The following is a 24170-nucleotide window of genomic DNA, read 5'->3' as shown; positions in this document are numbered from 1 at the left end:
ATATCACCAATAGTTGGGCACTTTGATCATTATCTAATGAAATCTACAGGTAACATTTCATTTTATCTCGTCAGAGCAATTAAAAGAACAGTTGTCTTTTAGTTAAAAAAAATTCTGCAGAATAATGTGAGCTTATATACAGATGTGTCAGGATACATCTTTGCTGCAGTCACGCCAAACCAGCACCTCTTGCCACAGTTGATTTACCGGCGCTCAGGATGCCCGAATGTCAGTATACCGACATCAGCATCCCGTGCGGTAGAATGCCGGCAGGGGGGCGAGCGCAACTAAGCCCCTTGCGGGATTGGTGGCGAGCTTTGCTCGCTACAGGTTCTATTCTCCCTCTACCGGTACACTGGTGGCGGTATGGTACCCCTGTCGGGATTCCGGTGTCTGTATTGTGACCGCCGGAATCCCAACGGTCAGTATGCTAACCGCATACCCTTGGCACGTCATATCCTGCAAGACCTGTCAGCTCACTCATGCCAGGCATCTCCTTATGTGTGGCGTAATGAGGCTAGATGTATGAGGACACATCTGTACAGCCTATATCTCACTACAAATCTTTTTTTCTTATTAACAAATATTTATTTTAAGACATTCTTTAAGATATTCAATTGTTCTTATATGCCCCAATGGTTTACTTTCAGGTGCTGTTAGTGTTTGCAAAAGAAGACAGCCAGAGCGATGGGTTCTGGTGGGCCTGCGACCGAGCTGGGTACAAGTGCAATATTGCACGGACACAAGAAACAGCACTCGAGTGCTTTCTTGATAAACACCATGAAATCATCGTCATAGACCATAGGCACCCAAGATACCTTGATGCTGATGCTGTTTGCAGGTAAGTGCGGTTCGTTGACTGGTGTCCAGTAATGTTATTCCATTAGCTGTATTAAAAATGGGATACGGTCTTTAGGTCAACAGTAAGTAGGTCGACACTGTCTAGGTCGACCACTGTTGCTCGACAGTAAGTAGGTCGACATGGTTTCTAGGGCGACAGGGACTCTAGGTCACACATGTTCTAGGTCGACATGACAAAAGGTCGACATGAGTTTTCCAAATTTTTTTACATTTTTTTTTACTTTTTCATACTTTACGATCCACGTGGACTACAATTGGGAATGGTAACCTGTGCCGAGTGCAGCGGAGCGAGGCACCTTGTTCACTCGCCAGAGTTGCAAACGGATTTGCAACTGACCAGCGTTTGCAAAGCTTTTTGAACAGCGTACGCAGACTTGCACGGGCGGTATTTCACGACTATCTGATTGCAAACCTCTGCAAATTCGCAGAGGTGCAGTTAGGTCTGAATTAGGCCCTAAATACTATAATATAGGTTGGAGGACAGTGTAGAGAAGCTGGAATTCAGGAATTCTTCGTTTTAGTGCTGCTAGTAGAACATCTTACATACAGGACTCTGGAGCTTCCAAAAACTATTGCTGGACAGTGTACAGTGCGAAAAGGATGACTGTGGTCACTGTTGAAAGGTGAAACAAGTGAACTTGGAGAAGTTGGGTGGAGGGATGGAGACAATGAAAAAGTTGATCCACTTCACATCTATGAACATGCCTGCCAATAATCCCAACTGGAAACTCAGTACAAAGTAGGCATCATCCCGTATTTCCTAGACCACACCCAGTTCCACCATACCACTGCAACTTACCAGCAGGCTACTCCCCTTCAATCACCGACAATTGGGACTGTCTCAGGAAAATCAGGACTGTTACCTATTACTATACTAAACTGGAAAGAAGTAACTAGAATAAATGCTTCTTTATCAGTTAAGCTGGATACACACTTTTATGATCACTCTGCTGATCGGGTTAACGCTCCCGGTCAGCAGAGCAGTCTATCCCCAGCTTGGCCTGCTGGCAGCCTCCCCGCAGTCCTGTATACACTGTGCTAGAAATAGCTCGGAGTATATACGCTTCTATGGGATCAGGAGATCGGGCCGACATATTAAACAGTACATAAGATGCGACCTCCCAATCCCAACAGTTGCAGGAGTGTTATAAGATATTTATCAGTTAATGCTCCTGCAACAGTCCTCCATACACACCTATACAATTGTCAGCCCGTTCCCTCAATACCGGGTGACGGGGCCAAGGGTTGTATAGGTATGTACCCAGCGTAAGACAAGAAAAGTCCTGAGGAAGGGTCTTTAAGTAAAGTAAATATTATGGAAACAAAGTTTATTGTGAAAGAGGACAATAAAATTAAAACAAATAAATACATAAATAAATAATAAAACAATATTGTATCAATTACAGCACAAATTAACATGAAACTCCAGAAAACGACAATGGAAAATAATAGATTTTAGATCTCGGAATAAGGGACACTTATAAGTAAATATGATTGTTAGGGTCCCAGTAGGTATCCCTGCTTTTGGACTCCAACTATGGTCAGAGCCAGTAGTTGATTCACATTGACCTGTACTTCACTAGTGTCAGGATTGCAATCGCGCAGATCCTCAAGTCCTGATGTAGTGAGGGCAGAGCCAAATATAATACACTGACTATTCTATTCTGCCCATTATACCATACATCTCTCTGCTACCATCACTTGTCGTAAATATATGAGCGCAGGTTCCCTAACATTGTACAGGTTGAGTATCCCTTATCCAAAATGCTTGGGACCAGAGGTATTTTGGATATCGGATTTTTCCGTATTTTGGAATAATTGCATACCATAATGAGATATCATGGAGATGGGACCTAAGTCTAAGCACAGAATGCATTTATGTTTCATATACACCTTATACACACAGCCTGAAGGTCATTTTACCCAATATTTTTAATAACTTTGTGCATTAACCAAAGTGTGTGTACATTCACACAATTCATTTATGTTTCATATACACCTTATACACACACAGCCTGAAGGTCATTTAATACAATATTTTTAATAACTTTGTGTATTAAACAAAGTTTGTATACATTGAGCCACAGAAAACAAAGATTTCACTATCTTACTCTCACTCAAAAAAGTCTGTATTTCGGAATATTCCGTATTTCTGAATATTTGGATATGGGATACTCAACCTGTATTGCAGTTGCTCGGGTATAGTGACACAAACTACGACGCAGTTAGTTGGTCACTCGCTGCTTCTAGCAATAAATAGTAGTTACAGTGGGGATCGAAAGTTTGGGCACCCCAGGCAAAAATTCATTTTAATGTGCAAAAAGAAGCCAAGGAAAGATGGAAAAATCTCCAAAAGGCATCAAATTACAGATTAGACATTCTTATAACATGTCAAAAAAAGTTTGATTTTATTTCCATCATTTACACTTTCAAAAGAACAGAAAACAAAAAATGGCGTCTGCAAAAGTTTGGGCACCCTGCAGAGTTAATACCTTGTACTGCCCCCTTTGGACAGCTGAGACCTGGCAGTGTCATGGATTGTTCTCAATCATCGTCTGTAAAGACCAGGTGATGTCAATCTCAAAGGTTTTAAAAGCCCTGACTCATCTGACCTTGCTCCAACAATCAGCACCATGGGTTCCTCTAAGCAGTTGTGTAGAACATTGAAACGGAGAATAGTTGACGCTCACAAAGCAGGAGAAGGCTTTAAGAAGATAGCAAAGCGTTATCAGATGCCCATATCCTCTGTTCGGAATGTAATTAAGAAATGGCAGTCATCAGGAACAGTGGAAGTTAAAGCAAGATCTGGAAGACCAAGAAAAATATCAGACAGAACAGCTCGCAGGATTGTGAGAACAGCAAGTAAAAATCCACGTTTGACTGCACGATCCCTCCAGGAAGATCTGGCAGACACTGGAGTTGCGGTACACTATTCCACTATAAAGAGATACTTGTACAAATATGGTCTTCATGGAAGAGTCATCAGAAGAAAACCTCTTCTACGTCCTCACCACAAAAATCAGCGTTTGAAGTTTGCAAATGAACATATAAACATGCCTGATGCATTTTGGAATAACGTTCTGTGGACCGATGAGGTTAAAATAGAACTTTTTGGCCGGAATGAGCAAAGGTACGTTTGGAGAAGGAATGGCACAGAATTTAATGAAAAGAACCTCTGTCTAACTGTTAAGCATGGGGGTGGATAAATCATGCTTTGGGGTTGTATTGCAGCCAGTGGCACTGGGAACATTTCACGAGTAGAAGGAAAAATGGATTCAATAGGATTCCAGCAAATTTTGGACGCTGACTTGATGCCATCTGTGAAAAAGCTGAAGTTAAAGAGAGGCTGGCTTCTACAAATGGATAATGATCCTAAACACACCTCAAAATCCACGGTGGATTACATCAAGAGGTGTAAATTGAAGATTTTGCCATGGCCTTCACAATCTCCTGACCTCAACATAATTGAAAATCTATGGATAGACCTTAAAAGAGCTGTGCGTCACAGACAGCCCAGGAATCTCAAAGAACTGGAAGACTTTTGTAAGGAAGAATGGGCGAAGATACCTCAAACAAGAATTGAAAGACTCTTGGCTGGCTACAAAAAGCGTTTACAAGCGTTAGCAAGCTGTGATACTTGCCAAAAGGGTGCCCAAACTTTTGCAGATGCCATTTTTTGTTTTCTGTTCTTTTGGAAGTGTAAATAAGGGAAATAAAATCAAACTTTCTCTATCGTCCTAGTGGATGCTGGGGTTCCTGAAAGGACCATGGGGAATAGCGGCTCCGCAGGAGACAGGGCACAAAAAGTAAAGCTTTTCCAGATCAGGTGGTGTGCACTGGCTCCTCCCCCTATGACCCTCCTCCAGACTCCAGTTAGATTTTTGTGCCCGGCCGAGAAGGGTGCAATCTAGGTGGCTCTCCTAAAGAGCTGCTTAGAAAAAGTTTAGCTTAGGTTTTTTATTTTACAGTGAGTCCTGCTGGCAACAGGATCACTGCAACGAGGGACTGAGGGGAGAAGAAGTGAACTCACCTGCGTGCAGGATGGATTGGCTTCTTGGCTACTGGACATCAGCTCCAGAGGGACGATCACAGGTACAGCCTGGATGGTCACCGGAGCCGCGCCGCCGGCCCCCTTGCAGATGCTGAAGTCAGAAGAGGTCCAGAATCGGCGGCTGAAGACTCCTGCAGTCTTCTAAAAGGTAGCGCACAGCACTGCAGCTGTGCGCCATTTTCCTCTCAGCACACTTCACACGCAGTCACTGAGGGTGCAGGGCGCTGGGGGGGGGCGCCCTGGGAGGCAAATGTAACCTATATAAAGGCTAAAAATACCTCACATATAGCCCCCAGAGGCTATATGGAGATATTTAACCCCTGCCTGGATTCACTAAATAGCGGGAGACGAGCCCGCCGGAAAAGGGGCGGGGCCTATCTCCTCAGCACACGGCGCCATTTCCTCTCACAGCTCCGCTGGTCAGGACGGCTCCCAGGTCTCTCCCCTGCACTGCACTACAGAAACAGGGTAAAACAGAGAGGGGGGGCAAATTTATGGCGATATTTTGATATATATAAAGCAGCTATAAGGGAGCACTTATTATAAGGCTATCCCTGTTATATATAGCGCTTTTGGTGTGTGCTGGCAAACTCTCCCTCTGTCTCCCCAAAGGGCTAGTGGGTCCTGTCTTCGTTAGGAGCATTCCCTGTGTGTCTGCTGTGTGTCGGTACGTGTGTGTCGACATGTATGAGGACGATATTGGTGTGGAGGCGGAGCAATTGCCAAATATGAGGATGTCACCCCCTAGGGAGTCGACACCAGAATGGATGCCTTTATTTATGGAACTACGGGATAGTGTCAACACGCTAAAGCAGTCGTTTGACGACATGAGACGGCCGGACAATCAATTAGTGCCTGTCCAGGCGACTCAAACACCGTCAGGGGCTGTGAGAAACGCCCTTTGCCTCAGTCGGTCGACACAGACCCAGACGCAGGCACTGACTCCAGTGGTGACGGTGACGAATCAACCGTATTTTCCAGTAGGGCCACACGTTATATGATTTTGGCAATGAAGGAGGCGTTACATTTAGCTGATACTACAGGTACCACTAAACAGGGTATTATGTGGGGTGTGAAAAAACTACCTATAGTTTTTCCTGAATCAGAAGAATTAATGGGTTGCCCCTGATAAAAAGCTGATAATTTCAAAGAAATTATTGGCATTATACCCTTTCCCGCCAGAGGTTAGGGAGCGCTGGGAAACACCTCCTAGGGTGGACAAGGCGCTAACACGCTTATCTAAACAAGTGGCGTTACCCTCTCCTGAGACGGCCGCACTTAAAGATCCATCAGATAGGAGGATGGAAAATATCCAAAAAAGTATATACACACATGCAGGTGTTATACTACGACCAGCTATAGCGACTGCCTGGATGTGCAGTGCTGGGGTAGTTTGGTCAGAGTCCCTGATTGAAAATATTGATACCCTGGACAGGGACAATATTTTACTGTCGTTAGAACAAATAAAGGATGCATTTCTTTATATGCGTGATGCACAGAGGGATATCTGCACACTGGCATCACGGGTAAGTGCTATGTCCATTTCGGCCAGAAGAGCTTTATGGACGCGACAGTGGACAGGCGATGCGGATTCAAAACGACATATGGAAGTTTTGCCGTATAAAGGGGAGGAGTTATTTGGAGTCGGTCTATCAGATTTGGTGGCCACGGCTACAGCCGGGAAATCCACCTTTCTACCTCAAGTCACTCCCCAACAGAAAAAGGCACCGACTTTTCAACCGCAGCCCTTTCGTTCCTTTAAAAATAAGAGAGCAAAGGGCTATTCATATCTGCCACGAGGCAGAGGTCGAGGGAAGAGACAGCAACAGGCAGCTCCTTCCCAGGAACAGAAGCCTTCCCCGGCTTCTACAAAAGCCTCAGCATGACGCTGGGGCTTCTCAAGCGGACTCGGGGACGGTGGGTGGTCGTCTCAAAAATTACAGCGCGCAGTGGGCTCACTCGCAGGTAGATCCCTGGATCCTGCAGATAATATCTCAGGGGTACAGGTTGGAATTAGAGACAGATCCACCTCGCCGTTTCCTGAAGTCTGCTTTACCAACGTCCCCCTCCGAAAGGGAGACGGTTTTGGAAGCCATTCACAAGCTGTACTCTCAGCAGGTGATAGTCAAGGTACCTCTTCTACAACAAGGGAAGGGGTATTATTCCACTCTTTTTGTGGTACCGAAGCCGGATGGCTCGGTAAGGCCTATTCTAAATCTGAAGTCCTTGAACCTGTACATAAAGAAGTTCAAGTTCAAGATGGAGTCACTCAGAGCAGTGATAGCGAACCTGGAAGAGGGGGACTTTATGGTATCCTTGGACATCAAGGATGCGTATCTCCACGTTCCAATTTACCCCTCACACCAGGGGTACCTCAGGTTCGTTGTACAAAACTGTCACTATCAGTTTCAGACGCTGCCGTTCGGATTGTCCACGGCACCTCGGGTCTTTACAAAGGTAATGGCCGAGATGATGATTCTTCTTCGAAGAAAAGGCATATTAATTATCCCATACTTGGACGATCTCCTAATAAGGGCAAGGTCCAGAGAACAGCTAGAGATGGGATTAGCACTGTCGCAAGAAGTGCTAAAACAGCACGGGTGGATTCTGAATATTCCAAAATCCCAGTTAATGCCGACAACTCGTCTGCTGTTCCTAGGGATGATTCTGGACACGGTTCAGAAAAAGGTTTTTCTCCCGGAGGAAAAAGCCAAGGAGTTATCCGAGCTTGTCAGGAACCTCCTAAAACCAGGAAAGGTGTCTGTACATCAATGCACAAGAGTCCTGGGAAAAATGGTGGCTTCTTACGAAGCAATTCCATTCGGCAGATTCCACGCAAGAATTTTCCAAAGGGATCTGTTGGACAAATGGTCAGGGTCGCATCTTCAGATGCACCTGCGGATAACCCTGTCTCCAAGGACAAGGGTGTCTCTTCTGTGGTGGTTGCAGAGTGCTCATCTATTGGAGGGCCGCAGATTCGGCATACAGGATTGGATCCTGGTGACCACGGACGCCAGCCTGAGAGGCTGGGGAGCAGTCACACAAGGAAGAAACTTCCAGGGAGTATGGACGAGCCTGGAAACGTCTCTTCACATAAACATTCTGGAACTAAGAGCAATATACAATGCTCTAAGCCAGGCAGAACCTCTGCTTCAGGGAAAACCGGTGTTGATCCAGTCGGACAACATCACGGCAGTCGCCCATGTGAACAGACAGGGCGGCACAAGAAGCAGGAGTGCAATGGCAGAAGCTGCAAGGATTCTTCGCTGGGCAGAGAATCATGTGATAGCACTGTCAGCAGTGTTCATCCCGGGAGTGGACAACTGGGAAGCAGACTTCCTCAGCAGACACGATCTTCACCCGGGAGAGTGGGGACTTCATCCAGAAGTCTTCCACTTGCTGGTAACCCGTTGGGAAAGACCAATGGTGGACATGATGGCGTCTCGCCTCAACAAAAAACTGGACAGGTATTGCGCCAGGTCAAGAGATCCGCAGGCAATAGCTGTGGACGCGCTGGTAACGCCTTGGGTGTACCAGTCGGTGTATGTGTTTCCTCCTCTGCCTCTCATACCAAAAGTATTGAGAATTATACGGCAAAGAGGCGTAAGGACGATACTAGTGGTTCCGGATTGGCCAAGAAGGACTTGGTACCCGGAACTTCAAGAGATGATCACGGAAGATCCGTGGCCTCTACCTCTAAGGAGGGACTTGCTTCAGCAGGGTCCCTGTCTGTTTCAAGACTTACCGCGGCTGCATTTGACGGCATGGCGGTTGAACGCCGGATCCTAAAGGAAAAAGGCATGCCGGAAGAAGTCATTCCTACTTTGATTAAAGCAAGGAAGGAAGTAACCGTGCAACATTATCACCGAATTTGGTGAAAATATGTTGCGTGGTGCGAAGATCGGAGTGCTCCGACGGAGGAATTTCAACTGGGTCGATTCCTACATTTCCTGCAATCAGGATTGTCTATGGGTCTCAAATTGGGATCTATTAAGGTTCAAATTTCGGCCCTGTCGATTTTCTTTCAAAAAGAATTGGCTTCAGTCCCTGAAGTCCAGACCTTTGTTAAGGGAGTGCTACATATACAGCCTCCTGTGGTGCCTCCAGTGGCACCGTGGGATCTCAATGTGGTTTTGGACTTTCTAAAATCTCATTGGTTTGAACCACTAAAGAAGGTGGATTTGAAATATCTCACATGGAAAGTGACCATGCTTCTAGCCCTGGCTTCGGCCAGGAGAGTGTCAGAACTGGCAGCTTTATCTTACAAAAGCCCATATCTGATTTTCCATTCGGACAGGGCAGAACTGCGGACTCGTCCGCATTTTCTCCCTAAGGTGGTGTCAGCATTTCATCTGAACCAGCCTATTGTAGTGCCTGCGGCTACAAGTGACTTGGAGGACTCCAAGTTACTGGACGTTGTCAGAGCATTAAAAATATATATTGCAAGGACAGCTGGAGTCAGAAAATCTGACTCGTTGTTTATATTGTATGCACCCAACAAGATGGGTGCTCCTGCGTCTAAGCAGACGATTGCTCGTTGGATCTGTAGCACAATCCAACTTGCACATTCTGTGGCAGGCCTGCCACAGCCTAAATCTGTAAAGGCCCACTCCACAAGGAAGGTGGGTTCATCTTGGGCGGCTGCCCGAGGGGTCTCGGCATTACAACTTTGCCGAGCAGCTACGTGGTCAGGGGAGAACACCTTTGTAAAATTTTACAAATTTGATACTCTGGCTAAGGAGGACCTGGAGTTCTCTCATTCGGTGCTGCAGAGTCATCCGCACTCTCCCGCCCGTTTGGGAGCTTTGGTATAATCCCCATGGTCCTTTCAGGAACCCCAGCATCCACTAGGACGATAGAGAAAATAAGATTTTACTTACCGATAAATCTATTTCTCGGAGTCCGTAGTGGATGCTGGGCGCCCATCCCAAGTGCGGATTATCTGCAATAATTGTACATAGTTATTGTTAACTAATTCGGGTTATTGTTGAAGGAAGCCATCTTTCAGAGGCTCCGCTGTTATCATACTGTTAACTGGGTTTAGATCACAAGTTGTACGGTGTGATTGGTGTGGCTGGTATGAGTCTTACCCGGGATTCAAAATCCTCCCTTATTGTGTACGCTCGTCCGGGCACAGTACCTAACTGGAGTCTGGAGGAGGGTCATAGGGGGAGGAGCCAGTGCACACCACCTGATCTGGAAAAGCTTTACTTTTTGTGCCCTGTCTCCTGCGGAGCCGCTATTCCCCATGGTCCTTTCAGGAACCCCAGCATCCACTACGGACTCCGAGAAATAGATTTATCTGTAAGTAAAATCTTATTTTTTTTGACATGTTATAAGAATGTCTAATCTGTAATTTGATGCCTTTTGGAGATTTTTCCATCTTTCCTTGGCTTCTTTTTGCACATTAAAATGAATCTTTGCCTGGGGTGCCCAAACTTTCGATCCCCACTGTATAGCATAACCTTAGCGATCAAATAGATTCCTCAAAGACTGGGTTCTGGGACATATATAAAATAGACTAATAAAGGAACATTTTATTTCTAAAAGAAGTGCAATGCTTAGTTATAGAAATTATATAAATAAAGAGGGTTGCATAGACAAACATACGTTGCAATTTCAAAATAAAAGAAAGAAACTACACATAGCTTATTTTGGCTGTGGGGAATTGCGGGAAATGCAGGTGCAGGTTTCTACTTAGAATTGATCCCAATAGTCTAACACAGAAAAATATGTTCCATACCTTTTAACAACTGTTCCCCCACCCCATCGTGATGTCAAAACCAAGTCTGTGATGACTGGCTGGCTTCTTAATTAACAGGGAAACAGGTGAGTTCTTCCCATGCAACTTTTAACCTAAGTACAAATCACTGTGCATAATTACTCCTGTGTAATAGTTACATGAAATATGGTATGTTTCACATTACTCTCTTATTATGTAAGCTATAATATGAGGGCAAACGCGACTGTGATGTGATGTGGGAGTAGTTAGAATCCTGATTTCTACCAAACCATACATCCTAGGTATTCTTAAATCACACCCAACCTGAGCAACTCCAGATATATTTCTATGATTTTGGATGCTCTCTGCTATCCCTCCAGTCATATCTATCTATCTATCTATCTATCTATCTATCTATCTATCTATCTATCTATCTATCTATCTATCTATCTATCTATCTATCTACCAAAGGTCTTTTTTTACCAATCCTGTATGGGTAATTGCATTTTCCTGCTGACAGGATTCCATAAGGGATGTATATTTTAATGAAACTGCACAAGACCACCCTTCAGGCTTCCTGAATGAGATTAACATTCTAATGAAAGTTTCCTTTGATATTATAACAAATCCTAACAAAAGGCATTCAGATTACCTGCCCTCTATGAATTTACAGTTATAAAGCTCAGTTCATATATACAGGTATTATTTGAGCAATATTTTAATTATTATAAATGCAAGATAAAAACACAATTTGCGAACAAGGATGCTTTACAAAATCTGCATAAAGCAATGTAGCAATTTAGATCTGTGTTTCTGTTTACAAATATAACTGACATCATAATTTATTCATTGTTATCACTGTCATTCTTCCTTCACAGATCAATACGAGCAACAAAACCATCAGAGCACACTACAGTTCTCGCTGTTGTTCCTCGTGTGTAAGTTATTTGTGGCTGGTTTTAACTTCCCACTTGTGTTCAACAGTTTGTTTCATGAACTGTCTGCAGGGTTAAAGTATGAATTACGGTTGACATGTAAATGGATTGTCTCTTGATGAAGATGTTGGTTCTCATTTCCATTGGCTTTGACTCAGGCATGTTTAGCTTGTGACTTTGAACACATTGGGGCTGATGCTAACCAAGATCTAAGCAGGATCTAAGCATGGCCGGATTCCCCTGCCCTTGAACATGTGACATCATGCTGTCACAATGAGGGGGGCCAGTAGGAGCTGATCTTCTGGATGGCTCTGTGGTTGCAACAAAAGTTTCCTACGTTTGCTCTGGGTGGTTCTCTAGGCTACAGTGTGTTGTTCCAGGCGGGTTCACTACGATATGCCGCTGATCGGGCTCCCGGTGACCAGCATATCGGCGCCGGGAGCCCGACCGCTGGCTTACCGACAGTGTGGCGAGCGCAAATGAGCCCCTTGCGGGCTCGCTGCGCTCGCCACACTACGGGCGCGGGGGCGCGCTACGCGTGCCATGCTATTTAATTCTCCCTCCAGGGGGGTCGTGGACCCCCAAGAGGGAGAATAAGTGTCGGTATGCCGGCTGTCGGGATCCCGGCGCCGGTATACTGTGCGCCGGGATCCCGTCAGTCGGCATACTGAAGACCACCCGTTCCAGGCACCCTACAAGCCAAATGCTGGTACACCCTGACTTTAAATCCATTTTCACCCCAATCTGAAGACTTAAAATGCATAAACTAAAAAAAATGCTGCTGCATGCATGCGTTACAAGAAAACCCGCAAGATACAGTATGTGTAACATGGTATCAGAAGCACATGCACCAGCTTTATGTCAAGTATATAGGATACACCTAAATTATTTAATTTTTTTACGTTTGATTTGATAATGAAAACACCTTTTTGATAGGTTTGAATAAAATTAAATAGACTCAAAGCCTAAAGGGCCCCATACGCTAGAACGATCTCATGTCGTAGGTGATTGCAGGCGATCACCCCGGCAGCCTCCCGGGGGGCAGGATCGGCCAAGATACATCGGATGCTGCCCATTTGCATACAATATATCTTGGTGATCCCAAGCCATGCCCCCAGGTCGGACCAGATTGAATGTGCAGCACATTCGATCTGGAGGATCCATTCCGATGCTCACGGGAACGCGCATCGGATCGGATCAGTTTGGGAACACCTCTAAAATGCCCGATTTCAGCCTATATATCGGGCCAATGCCCGAATTGGGCTGAAATCGGGCATTATCGCTCTAGTGTATGGGGCCCTTTACATACACCCACAACATCATATAGTACATGCACTAGTAGAGACGAAAGCACCTTGTAGATTCAGTGGTGAATTCACAATCCGCCAATCATCAGCAAGTACTGTACTTGCACCAATCATCAGCAAGTACTTACACCAGTATTCAGATACCCGCAATTGAACCGGCTTTGGGTCTCTGTGTAGGTCTGCTCCTGTGCGGAACAAGCCCTTACTGCATTTGCCCTATGGTGATAACCCCATCCTGTCGCTCCATCATAGATGGATGCAAGTGGCATATGCATGCATCCTATTTTGTGGGCAGGCACAAAACCAATTTGTAAGTCCAACTCAGCATCAACCCCACTAGATCCAGGTCAAGAAAAATAAACCTCTGCTTGCTATAAGGACGTGACTGAAAGGCTTAAAGTAATGTTTCCTGAAGGTGTCACAGTTTGCAAAGCATCTTTATTAGTGTTTTGACCATCAGCATTAACTCTAAGTGAAACCTCAGGTCTGTAGCATGATGTCACATTGAGGGGGTGGGTCCATTAGGACCTCGGAGAAACTGAGTGGCCATAGCATCCCTAGGCTGCTCCAGTCAGTAGCTTTCTAGGCAGCAGGGTGCTGTTCCAGGCAATTGCAGGTGCTACAGGGCACTTACAGGGCTGCCCACAGTGCCCTGTGTTAAGTTCGTTTAACTTTCAGGAAAAAGCAATACCTTATTACACAAGTGTTCGAGCCGCTGCGGCTGCTAAGTGTATGCGATAAACCTCTATGAAATGTGTACATGTTGCGTAGGCACGCCGACACGCTGTGAGCACAATGCAGCTAAACGTGTGGGTGAATACACTTTAAACCCCTAACAGGAACGGAATGCAACACCAGTTGTATATGTTATGTTGTGGTCCAATGCAGCAACAAATATTTACTTAAAAGGGGATACACATAGAAATACAATAATACAAGAGAAAAGCTACAACCAAGAGTACATACGTTTGTTCGCCTGCGCCACCCGGATCCGGTCCTCAGTCAGTCTTGCAGGATGACCTTCAGAGAATTAGCCTGGGACCGGCCAGGAGGCCTGGCTTTTATACAATTGTCCAAAACATAGTACAAAGGAAACTGTAAGCTCTTCTTTCACAGGTCAAAGGGTTGGTCATTTACAGTATGTGAGGGATCATAGGTCAGTTTGAATAGGTGGGCGATGCCTGCTTCAGGTGTACTTGCAGATGTCCTCCACTAGGTTCCCGCCGAATATCAGGAGTACAGTAATTACAGTGAGATATTAATATTGTATTCCTTCGCATAGTTATGAGCAGGAGCATGCTACTTTCTGCAAACTGCAATCGGAATGTAGCCCTTGAAATACTGTACATCTGGATACCAAACACTATGTCCTAACCTAATTCTGTCCCCTCACATCCTGTAAAGTTGAATATCTCTATTGTTCCATTTCTAAAGTAAATGTAACTCGCTGGTGTGGTGTGTGTAGGCTATGTGTAAATTATGCACTATGTGGATAAAATATCAGATATGTCTTTGTGGCTTTTCCATGCGAATGCGTATGCTACTGTATTTACTCATTCCACGCGCTAATACGCAGGACTTCGTGAGCCAATGTACGCAGCGTGCGGGTATGCGCACGCACGGTAGAACAAGCACACGCACAGAGACCACTCTGTATGGTGTTTGCACGTGATGCATGTGGGTATAATATTTTCGACTTCGACACCTGTGTCCTTAGGCGGTGGCACTGCTTGCCCACCCCTGGTTATGCCACTAAAGAAACTGTATGCAAAAATAAAAATGCTTTACAGATTGGAATATTTCTGTTTTTCTGCAGAGGCCCTGATCAGGAAGAATTGTCAGTCCTTCCTCTACTTCATGCTGGATTCAATAGGGTAGGTGAGATTCCCCTGTCTGTGGCTGTGACTAACCAGGTATCAGGTATATTAGGTGCATGCTTGCCATTTGTTTCCATGGAGCACTGGGTGGAGTTTGGGTGTCATATGGTTTGGGATTTACTGAGTTGTGCAAGTTGGCATGGCTAAAAACGAAAAGAATCACAATTGTATAGATATATAATCAAATATACATTTATATAGACAAATACAGATTAATGTATAGACACACTATACAATGTACTGTATGTAATAGGATAATACACATACAGTAGTAAATAGTTGGGAGTGATAATCATGATTGTATAGTAACGATAAGTGCGTTAAGTGTAGAGAATGGAGTATTCGATAAAAGTGTGGAACATGGTGTCATGATTAAAATGATGTCAGTGGTGAATAATAGTGGTCATATATGCATACATCTAAATATAAGATTACAATTAAACAAATATACTGTAGTAAGAATAACAATAACAAAATAATAAAATTGTGCATATAGGGGGTCATTCCGAGTTGTTCGCTCGTTGCCGATTTTCGCAACGGAGCGATTAAGGCGAAAATGCGCATGGTACGCAGTGCGCATGCGCTAAGTAATTTAGCACAAAATTTAGTAGATTTACTCACGTCCGAACGAAGAATTTTCATCCTTGAAGTGATCGGAGTGTGATTGACAGGAAGTGGGTGTTTCTGGGCGGAAACTGACAGTTTTCTGGGAGTGTGCGGGGAAAAACGCAGGCGTGCCAGGATAAAACGCAGGAGTGGCTGGAGAAACGGGGGAGTGGCTGGCCGAACGCAGGGCGTGTTTGTGACGTCAAACCAGGAACGAAACGGACTGAGCTGATCGTAGTGTAGAAGTAAGTCTCGAGCTACTCAGAAACTGCTAAGAATTTTCTATACGCAATTCTGCTAATCTTTCGTTCGCAATTCTGCTAAGCGAAGATACACTCCCAGAGGGTGGCCGCCGAGCGTGTGCAATGCTGCTAAAAGCATCTAGCGAGCGAACAACTCGGAATGAGGGCCATAGTACAGTAAGTCTCTAGTACTGTACTTACCTTGCAAATGTAACCCCTGGCCTATTTCTAATAATTTGATAGATACTCTTTCTAGTACAGTGTATCAAGCACTTACCTTTCCCATTCACCTTTGGTGGACTGGACATACTGTGTAGATGATCCACAGTCTACCCCAGCCCCCAACTGTCATCACCAATCCCACGTTACTGAGTTTAAACTGAGCATGACAAGCTTTTTGTGCTAGTCAGTTAAACCACTGGTGTGAGATTGATAACCAGATGAGAAAGGAATTGGGTAGAGGACTGTATAGACAAACTAAAGATGGAATTACATCAGTAAAGGTAAGTGCTAGACAGACTGTACCGCATATGATACTACATGATATATAATTGTAGTGCAATGCTTAGAGGTGTGCATGTGAATATAGCAGTGGAAATAAATGTGAATATATTTTACAGAGATTTATGGAGAATAACAGTATGATTGCCTGTTACAATGAGCTGATCCAGATAGAACATGGGGAGGTTCGTTCTCAGTTCAAACTGCGGTAGGTATACATACATTTTTTTTCCACATTGCTGTTTAACTAGACTGTAATACACCTTTTCCATCAAAATGGGGGTCTGACCAATGTTATTGTACAGCGCGTCAAAGCAGCTTGGAACCAGGGTTATTGCCAGGTCTTCCCTTTGCCGGCGCTTGGTGATGTTATCACTGGTGATCCGGCTGCTCGATATGCTTGTAGGGTGACACGGGACGAATGACCTGGGCCACACTGTTCACCCAGGTTGATGTCAAGTTTGATCCTGGTAGCTACCAGGGTTAGATTCCCAGGTAACACAACCTGGTTAAATCCTTTCACACCAAACTTGGACCTAGGTCTCCCCAGCAATAACCTGAGTTATAAGTTCGATGGAAATGGGGTATAATAAGTACTGGGTTCTCACAAGGGCAATACAGAAACAATATGCAAGACTTACAAGGTTAAGCTGGAAATGTCCAGGATTGATCCATGACTGTTTCATTGTGCTGATCTTCCCATTTTTATTTTAACTCTTTCTACTCTTCCATTGATTATTTTTCCCCTTCACAATTAATACCTGACATTTGATTTCAGTATTTCCTGCATTTTGTGCCTTGTAATTCTAGGTCGCTATTTATTTGTTCTCAGAAAATTACTTTTCAAAATGTATGCTATTTAGTGTGTGATTAATTTTATTTAGTTGTGAAATACATTTTAGCAAACAATAGCACTATAGTAATAAACGAGTTGTGTGCAGAGGGATTGTTTCCCAGGTAAGGGGCCGGATGTAATGCTGTCTAGGTTTGCCGGAGGTGCGGGTTGCCGGCTGAACACAGACGCTTATTTAAAGTGGCAATCATTTACAAAGCAAAGCCATGTCTTGTATTTGATTGCTCCTTTAAAAAAACGGCCAAGTTTGGCCGGCAACCCGCACCCGGACAGCATTACTTCCAGTCCCAGATGTCTAAAAGGACTTCTGGGGCGGGATGTTATGCCGCCCAAGTTCGGCGGCTGTGTGGGATGTTGGCCAAACTGTAACGTTTTTTTTAAAGGGGAAATGACTTACAAGGCAAAACCATGCCTTGTAAGTGATAGCCCCTTTAAAAAAACATGCAAGTTCGGCCAGCATCCCACACGGTCGCCGAACTCGAATGGCATTACATCTGGCCCCATATCTGGGAAAAAGTTATCAGGCATTTTCACTTTCACTGATATAATGGCTCCAAATGCTCTCTATTTGCTCCAGGTGTGTAGTATTACTAATACCACTTGTGAATGAACATGTAAACTCTCCCATACATTGACAGTGCTTCTCTTCTGTGTCCCATGAGTTTATCAGCAGTGTCTATCAGCAGGCATATAGACAGGAGCAAACAAAAATTTTTTGTGTGATCCCTGGTGCGCAATGAGTGCAGCCTTAACAAATTCTGTACTTATAGGGTGCCTCCCTCACCCTAAATAAAACATAGACAATACAAAAGAGTAGTACACAATTCGTATAGGCGCCTTCAATTAAATTAATTCTAATCCTCAATGATGATTATAAATCATATTATGATATGGTAAGTTACGTTCCTGTGTTGCACAGATCAGCAAGCATGTCACTAGATCTTTCAGTTGCTTCTCCTTTAAGTAGCTCCTCAGCACATCAAGTTTTCAGTTGTACCGGTCCTTTTGGTATTAACATTTATCAAAATGTGATCAATCAGAATGGACACTCAGGATTTTTCTAAGAATAACTTCAAAACATCAAAAAGGAGATTGCCGAAGCTTCAAGCCAGTCTCATATATTCGATTGATCAGAATTCAGCTATTTCCTATGTTTCTAACTTTCAAAAGGAAGGTGAAAACAGCAAGATCCTGCCAAAAATGGACTTTCCAAACAGACAGCCAGTGGTTCTCCAGTGTACTTGCAATCAATAAACTCTCCCATACATTGACAGTGCTACTCTTCTGTGTCCCATGAGTTTATCAGCAGTGTCTATCAGCAGGCATATAGACAGGAGGATTTCTTCACAAATTAAAGGGGCAGTCAACTTTGTGAGCAGCCAGGAGAGCACAGTGATATTAGTGTTATTTTGCTATTTAAAAAAATTTTTTTTATTAGTAGCTCTAACTTAATGGGGGGAATTCAGTTACATGCGAAGGGGGTGGATTAGCTGCTGTCGCGGTGTTTTAATACTGGCAACAGCAGCCTGATCCACCCCCTTCCCCCGGCCGGCCGAATGCTGGATTTGCCTAAAAGTGCTCACTACCGATGGAGCGGCGAGCACTACTTAGCGAAGTCTCAGCCACTGTAAAGTGCGGCAGAGTTGCACGGATTCGCCGGGTGAATCAGCCGACATTTAATAAATTCCCCCCCTATATGTTTTACGCTCTTTATTTATTATCAGTATTATACACATTCATTCTTGTAACACTACTTATATCTACATTGTGCTACTAATATCCTGGGTGCAGCGGTATGATTAATGATTTGAAAAACTTCATCCTTTATAACTAGACGATAGCAATTGCCACAAATTGAATTCAATTGTCTGTATTTGTGGCTTGACGTTTTAATACTGTAGTGATATTGATCTTAGAACGTTAAGTAGATTTGATGGAGTGCAGCTGTCCGGCAAGAGTCTTATTTTAACAGCATTCTGAAAGTGACAGCATTTTATATGTTTTGCTTTTAACTGATGATTGACTTTCATTTATTACAGATCCTGTAATTCAATATTTACAGCCTTGGATCATTCTCAAGAAGCAATAGAGATTACAAGTGAAGAACATGTTGTACAGGTACAGATAATAGATGCATGTCCAGTTATTAAACTTTTTATAGTATATTTGTGTTTAGTAGTTTGTCTGTGTTATATATCTATAGTTTAGGACTGCAACAAGAGATAAGCAATGGTGTGACACAATTAAGTGGAAATAGAACAATGAGGTGGAACAGATCATTTTGCAGAGGTGTTAAGTTCTGTAGATAGCGTCTTGTTTGACCTTTTCATAAAATGCCCAATTTCTCATACGTCCTAGAGGATGCTGGGGATGCTTCAAGAACCATGGGGTATAGACGGGATCATCAGGAGACATGGGCACACTATAAGACTTTGAATGGGTGTGAACTGGCTCCTCCCTCTGTGCCCCTCCTCCAGTTAGATTCTGTGTCCAGCGAGACTGGATGCACACTGAGGAGCTCTCCAGAGTTTCTCAGAAAAAGACTTAGTTTAGGTTTGTTATTTTCAGGGAGACCTGCTGGCAACAGGCTCCCTGCATCGTGGGACTGAGGGGAGAGAAGTCAGACCTACTTCTTTGAGTTCAAGGACTTTGCTTCTTAGGCTACTGGACACCATTAGCTCCAGAGGGTTCGATCACTTGGTGCGCCTAGCTGCTTGTTCCCGGAGCCGCGCCGTCACCCCCCCTCACAGAGCCAGAAGACAGAATAGACTGTGAGTATAGGAAGATCAGAAGACTTCAGTGACGGCAGAAGACGGTGTTTGAGGTACCGCGCAGCGGTCGCACTTCGCGCCATGCTCCCGCACATGATACGGCACTGCAGGGCGCAGGGGGGGCGCCCTGGGCAGCATTGGGACCTCAGATCGCACTGGCAAAGTAAATAACAGTGCCTAGGCACTAGTTAAGGGACCCCCGCCAGTATGAATATTAAATTTAAGCGGGACTGAAGCGCGCCATGTAGGGGGCGTGGCTTAGCCCTTACAGCTCTGACCGGCGCCATTTTCTCTTCACAGAAGCTGCAGAGACGCTGGCCCTGACCTCCACACTGCTGTACAAGTAACAGGGTGCAAAACGGGGGGGGGGGGGGGGGGGGGAGCACAAAGCGCTAACAGGTCTGGGCAGTCTTTTTACTTGCTTCAGTACCGGGATAGGCGCTGGGTGGTGAGCTGGCAGAACTCCCTCTGTGTCTCTCTTACAGGCTTTGTTGTGGGTCTGTCTCCTATAGCCCCAGTGTGGTTGTGGGTGTCGGTACATGTGTGTCGACATGTCTGAATGCAAATGTGACTCGGTTGACTAAGAGATATGATTGATCTGAGTCTAAGAACCAGACATGGAGGAAATCCATGGAGGATGCTTTGTCACAAGTTCAGACCCCTTCAGGGTCACAGAAACGTGCATTTACCCAGATAGCTGATACAGATACCGGCACGGACTCTGATTCCAGTTTCGACTATAGTGATGCCAGATTAAATCCAAAACTGGCTAAAAGCATTCAGTACATGATTGTGGCGATAAAAGACGTGTTACATATCACGGAGGACCCTACTGTCCCTGATACAAGGGTCTGTATGTATAAAGGAAAGAAACCTGAGGTAACATTTCCTCCCTCTCATGAACTGAATGCGCTTTTTGAAAAGGCTTGGGAAAATCCTGACAAGAAGATACAGGTTCCCAAAAGAACTCCAGTGGCATATCCGTTTCCATTTGGGGACAGGGAAAAGTGGGAGTCAACCCCCACGGTAGACAAAGCTTTGTCGCATCTATCCAAAAAGGTGGCGCTTCCGTCTCCTGACACGGCAGCCCTAAAAGATCCTGCGGATCGTAAGCAGGAAAATACACTAAAATCCATTTATGTCACTACAGGGTCGCTACTTAGGCCTGCCGTTGCTTCGGCATGGGTGAGTAGCGCTATTGAAAAGTGGGCAGATAACTTGTCATCTGAGATGGATACCCTGGACAGGGATAGTGTGCTTTTGACTTTGGGTCATATCAGGGACGCTGCAGCGTATTTAAAAGAAGCTGTAAGGGATATTGGCCTTTTGGGATCAAGGGCCAATGCCATGACAGTCTCAGCAAGGAGAGCATGGAGAGCATTGTGGATTCAACAATGGAATGCTGACGCTGACTCTAAAAAGGCGATGGAGTCGTTACCGTTTAACGGTAGTGTCCTGTTTGGTGACGGCCTCACTGACCTGGTGTCTACGGCTACCGTGGGTAAGTCGTCATTTTTACCTTATGTTCCTGCGCAACAAAAGAAAACGCCTCACTATCAGATGCAGTCCTTTCGGCCCAATAAATTCAAAAAAGGACGTGGGTCCTCCTTCCTTGCTGCAAGAGGAAGAGGATGGGGAAAAAGGTCACAAGCTGTGGCAAGTTCCCAAGAGCAGAAGTCCTCTCCGGCTTCTACCAAATCCAGCGCATGACGCTGGGGCTCCTCTGCGGGAGTCCGCACCGGTGGGGGCACGTCTCAGACTTTTCAGTCAGGTCTGGGTGCACTCGGAACTGGATCCTTGGATACTAGAGATAGTAACCCAAGGATACAGATTAGAGTTTCAAGACGTGCCCCCTCACCGATTTTTCAAATAGGCCTTACCAGTTTCTCTTATAGAAAGGGAGGTAGTATGCGCTGCGATACTACAGTTGTGTCAAAATCAAGTAATTGTCACAGTACTCCCGTCACAACAGGTGGAAGGCTTTTATTCGAGCCTGTTCGTGGTCCCGAAGCCGGATGGCTCAGTCAGACCGATCCTAAACCTAAAATCTCTCAATTTATTTCTCAAAAAATTCAAATTCAAGATGGAATCTCTCCGAGCAGTCGGTCGACATAAAGGATGCCTACTTGCATGTCCCCATATATCCTCCACATCAGGCCTACCAAAGGTTTGCTGTTCAGGATTGTCATTACCAATTTCAGACGTTGCCGTTTTGGTCTGTCCACGGCTCCGAGGATTTTCACCAAAGTAATGGTGGAATTGATGGTTCTCCTGCGCAAGCAGGGAGTTACAATTATCCCGTACTTGGACGATCTCCTCATAAAGGCGAGATCCAAGGAACAATTGCTGAAAAGTGTTGCCCTTTCACTGACTATTTTACAACACCATGGTTGGCTCCTAAATTTGCCAAAATCACAGCTGAATCCGACGACAAGGCTGTCGTTCCTGGGTATGATTCTGGATACAGAATTGCAGAGAGTTTTTCTTCCAGTGGAGAAGGCTCTGGAAATACAGAACATGGTAAAACAGATTCTGAAACCAGCAAAGGTGTCAGTTCTTCAATACACTCGGTTGCTGGGGAAGATGGTGGCGTCCTACGAGGCCATTCAGTATGGCAGGTTCCATGCCAGGGTTTTTCAGTGGGACCTGTTGGACAAGTGGTCCGGGTCTCACCTCCACATGCACCAGAAAATAATTCTATCTCCCAGGACCAGAATCTCCCTTCTGTGGTGGCTGCACAGTTCTCACCTTCTGGAGTGAGGATAGGATCCTGGTGACCACAGATGCAAGCCTCCGAGGCTGGGGAGCAGTCACACAGGGAAGAATTTTTCAGGGAAAGTGGTCAAGCCAGGAAGCTTGTCTACACATAAACATTCTGGAATTAAGGGCCATTTACAACGGCATTCTGCAAGCAGAACATCTTCTTTGAGGTCTGCCTGTCTTGATTCAGTCAGACAACGTGACAGCAGTGGCGTACATAAACCGCCAAGGCGGAACAAGGAGCACAGCGGCGATGGCCGAGGCCACAAAGATTCTTCGCTGGGCAGAAAGACATGCCAGCGCTCTGTCAGCAGTCTTCATTCCGGGAGTGGACAACTGGGAAGCAGACTTCCTCAGCAGACACGATCTCCATCCAGGAGAGTGGGGTCTTCATCGAGAGGTCTTTGCAGAAGTGACGAGTCGTTGGGGAATTCCTCAAGTAGACATGATGGCGTCCGGCCTCAACAAGAAACGTCAGAGATATTGTTCCAGGTCAAGGGACCCTCAAGCGATAGCGGTGGACGCCCTAGTGACACTGTGGGTGTTTCCGGCAGTATATGTGTTCCCTCTACTTCCACTCATTCCAAAGGTGATAAAAAGTATAAGAAGTACAAGGGTTCAGGCGATACTCATTGTTCCGGATTGGCCTCTTCCTCTTCGGGAGGACCTGTTGCAACAGGGGCCGTGCGTGTATCAAGACTTACCGCGGCTGCGTTTGACGGCGTGGCGGTTGAACGCCAAATCCTAGCCCGAAAGGGTATTCCCAGTGAAGTCATTCCCACACTTCTTCAGGCTAGAAAAGAAGTAACAGCAAAGCATTACCACCGTATTTGGAGAAAATATGTATCTTGGTGTGAATCCAAGAAGGCTCCTACGGAAGAATTTCACCTAGGGCGTTTGCTCCATTTTTTGCAAGCAGGTGTGGATGCAGGCCTAAAGTTAGGCTCCATTAAAGTACAGATTTCGGCCTTGTCGATCTTTTTTCAGAAAGAACTGGCCTCCCTTCCACAAGTTCAGACCTTCGTGAAAGGCGTGCTACACATCCAACCTCCATTTGTGCCTCCTGTGGCACCGTGGGATCTTAATGTGGTGTTGCAGTTCCTGCAATCGCATTGGTTTGAACCTTTGCGCAAGGTTGAGTTAAAATTCCTTACTTGGAAAGTAGTCATGTTGTTGGCCTTGGCATCCGCAAGGCGAGTGTCTGAGTTGGCGGCTTTGTCTCACAAAAGCCCCTATTTAATCTTCCATGTTGACAGAGCGGAGTTTAGAACTCGTCAGCAATTTCTGCCAAAAGTAGTTTCATCATTTCACGTGAACCAGCCTATTGTTGTGTCGGTGGCTACTGACACCTTGGCGGATCAGTCTCTCGATGTAGTCAGAGCTTTGAAGATCTATGTCGCCAGAACGGCTCAGATTAGGAAAACAGAGGCTCTGTTTGTCCTGTGGGCTCCCAACAAGATTGGGGCTCCTGCCTCTAAGCAGACTATTGCGCGCTGGATTTGTAATACGATTCAGCAGGCTCGTTCTACGGCAGAATTGCCGTTACCGAAATCGGTGAAAGCCCATTCTACCAGAAAGGTGGGCTCATCCTGGGCGGCTGCCCGAGGGGTCTCGGCGTTACAACTTTGTCGAGCTGCTACTTGGTCAGGATCAAACACCTTTGCAATGTTTTGCAAGTTTGATA

At 45.2% G+C, this 24170-nt stretch overlaps 1 protein-coding gene across 2 annotated transcripts in view; it reads left to right on the top strand.

Annotated features, from left to right (window-relative positions):
- PDE8B (phosphodiesterase 8B) overlaps positions 1-24170 on the top strand; it is a 309750-nt gene that overhangs the window by 219776 nt on the left and 65804 nt on the right. For both annotated transcript variants that reach the window (XM_063963660.1, XM_063963664.1), the window contains exons 3-7: positions 651-841; positions 11513-11572; positions 14693-14750; positions 16222-16310; positions 18995-19073. In XM_063963660.1, coding sequence (XP_063819730.1) covers positions 651-841; positions 11513-11572; positions 14693-14750; positions 16222-16310; positions 18995-19073 — 477 coding nt within the window. The remainder of the gene's footprint in view (positions 1-650; positions 842-11512; positions 11573-14692; positions 14751-16221; positions 16311-18994; positions 19074-24170) is intronic.

Source organism: Pseudophryne corroboree, chromosome 1 (assembly GCF_028390025.1).
Source record: "Pseudophryne corroboree isolate aPseCor3 chromosome 1, aPseCor3.hap2, whole genome shotgun sequence".
Lineage (NCBI taxonomy): Eukaryota > Metazoa > Chordata > Amphibia > Anura > Myobatrachidae > Pseudophryne > Pseudophryne corroboree.
The sequence above is the reverse complement of the archived record's forward strand: the minus strand, read 5'-3'. Positions and strand labels throughout refer to the sequence as shown.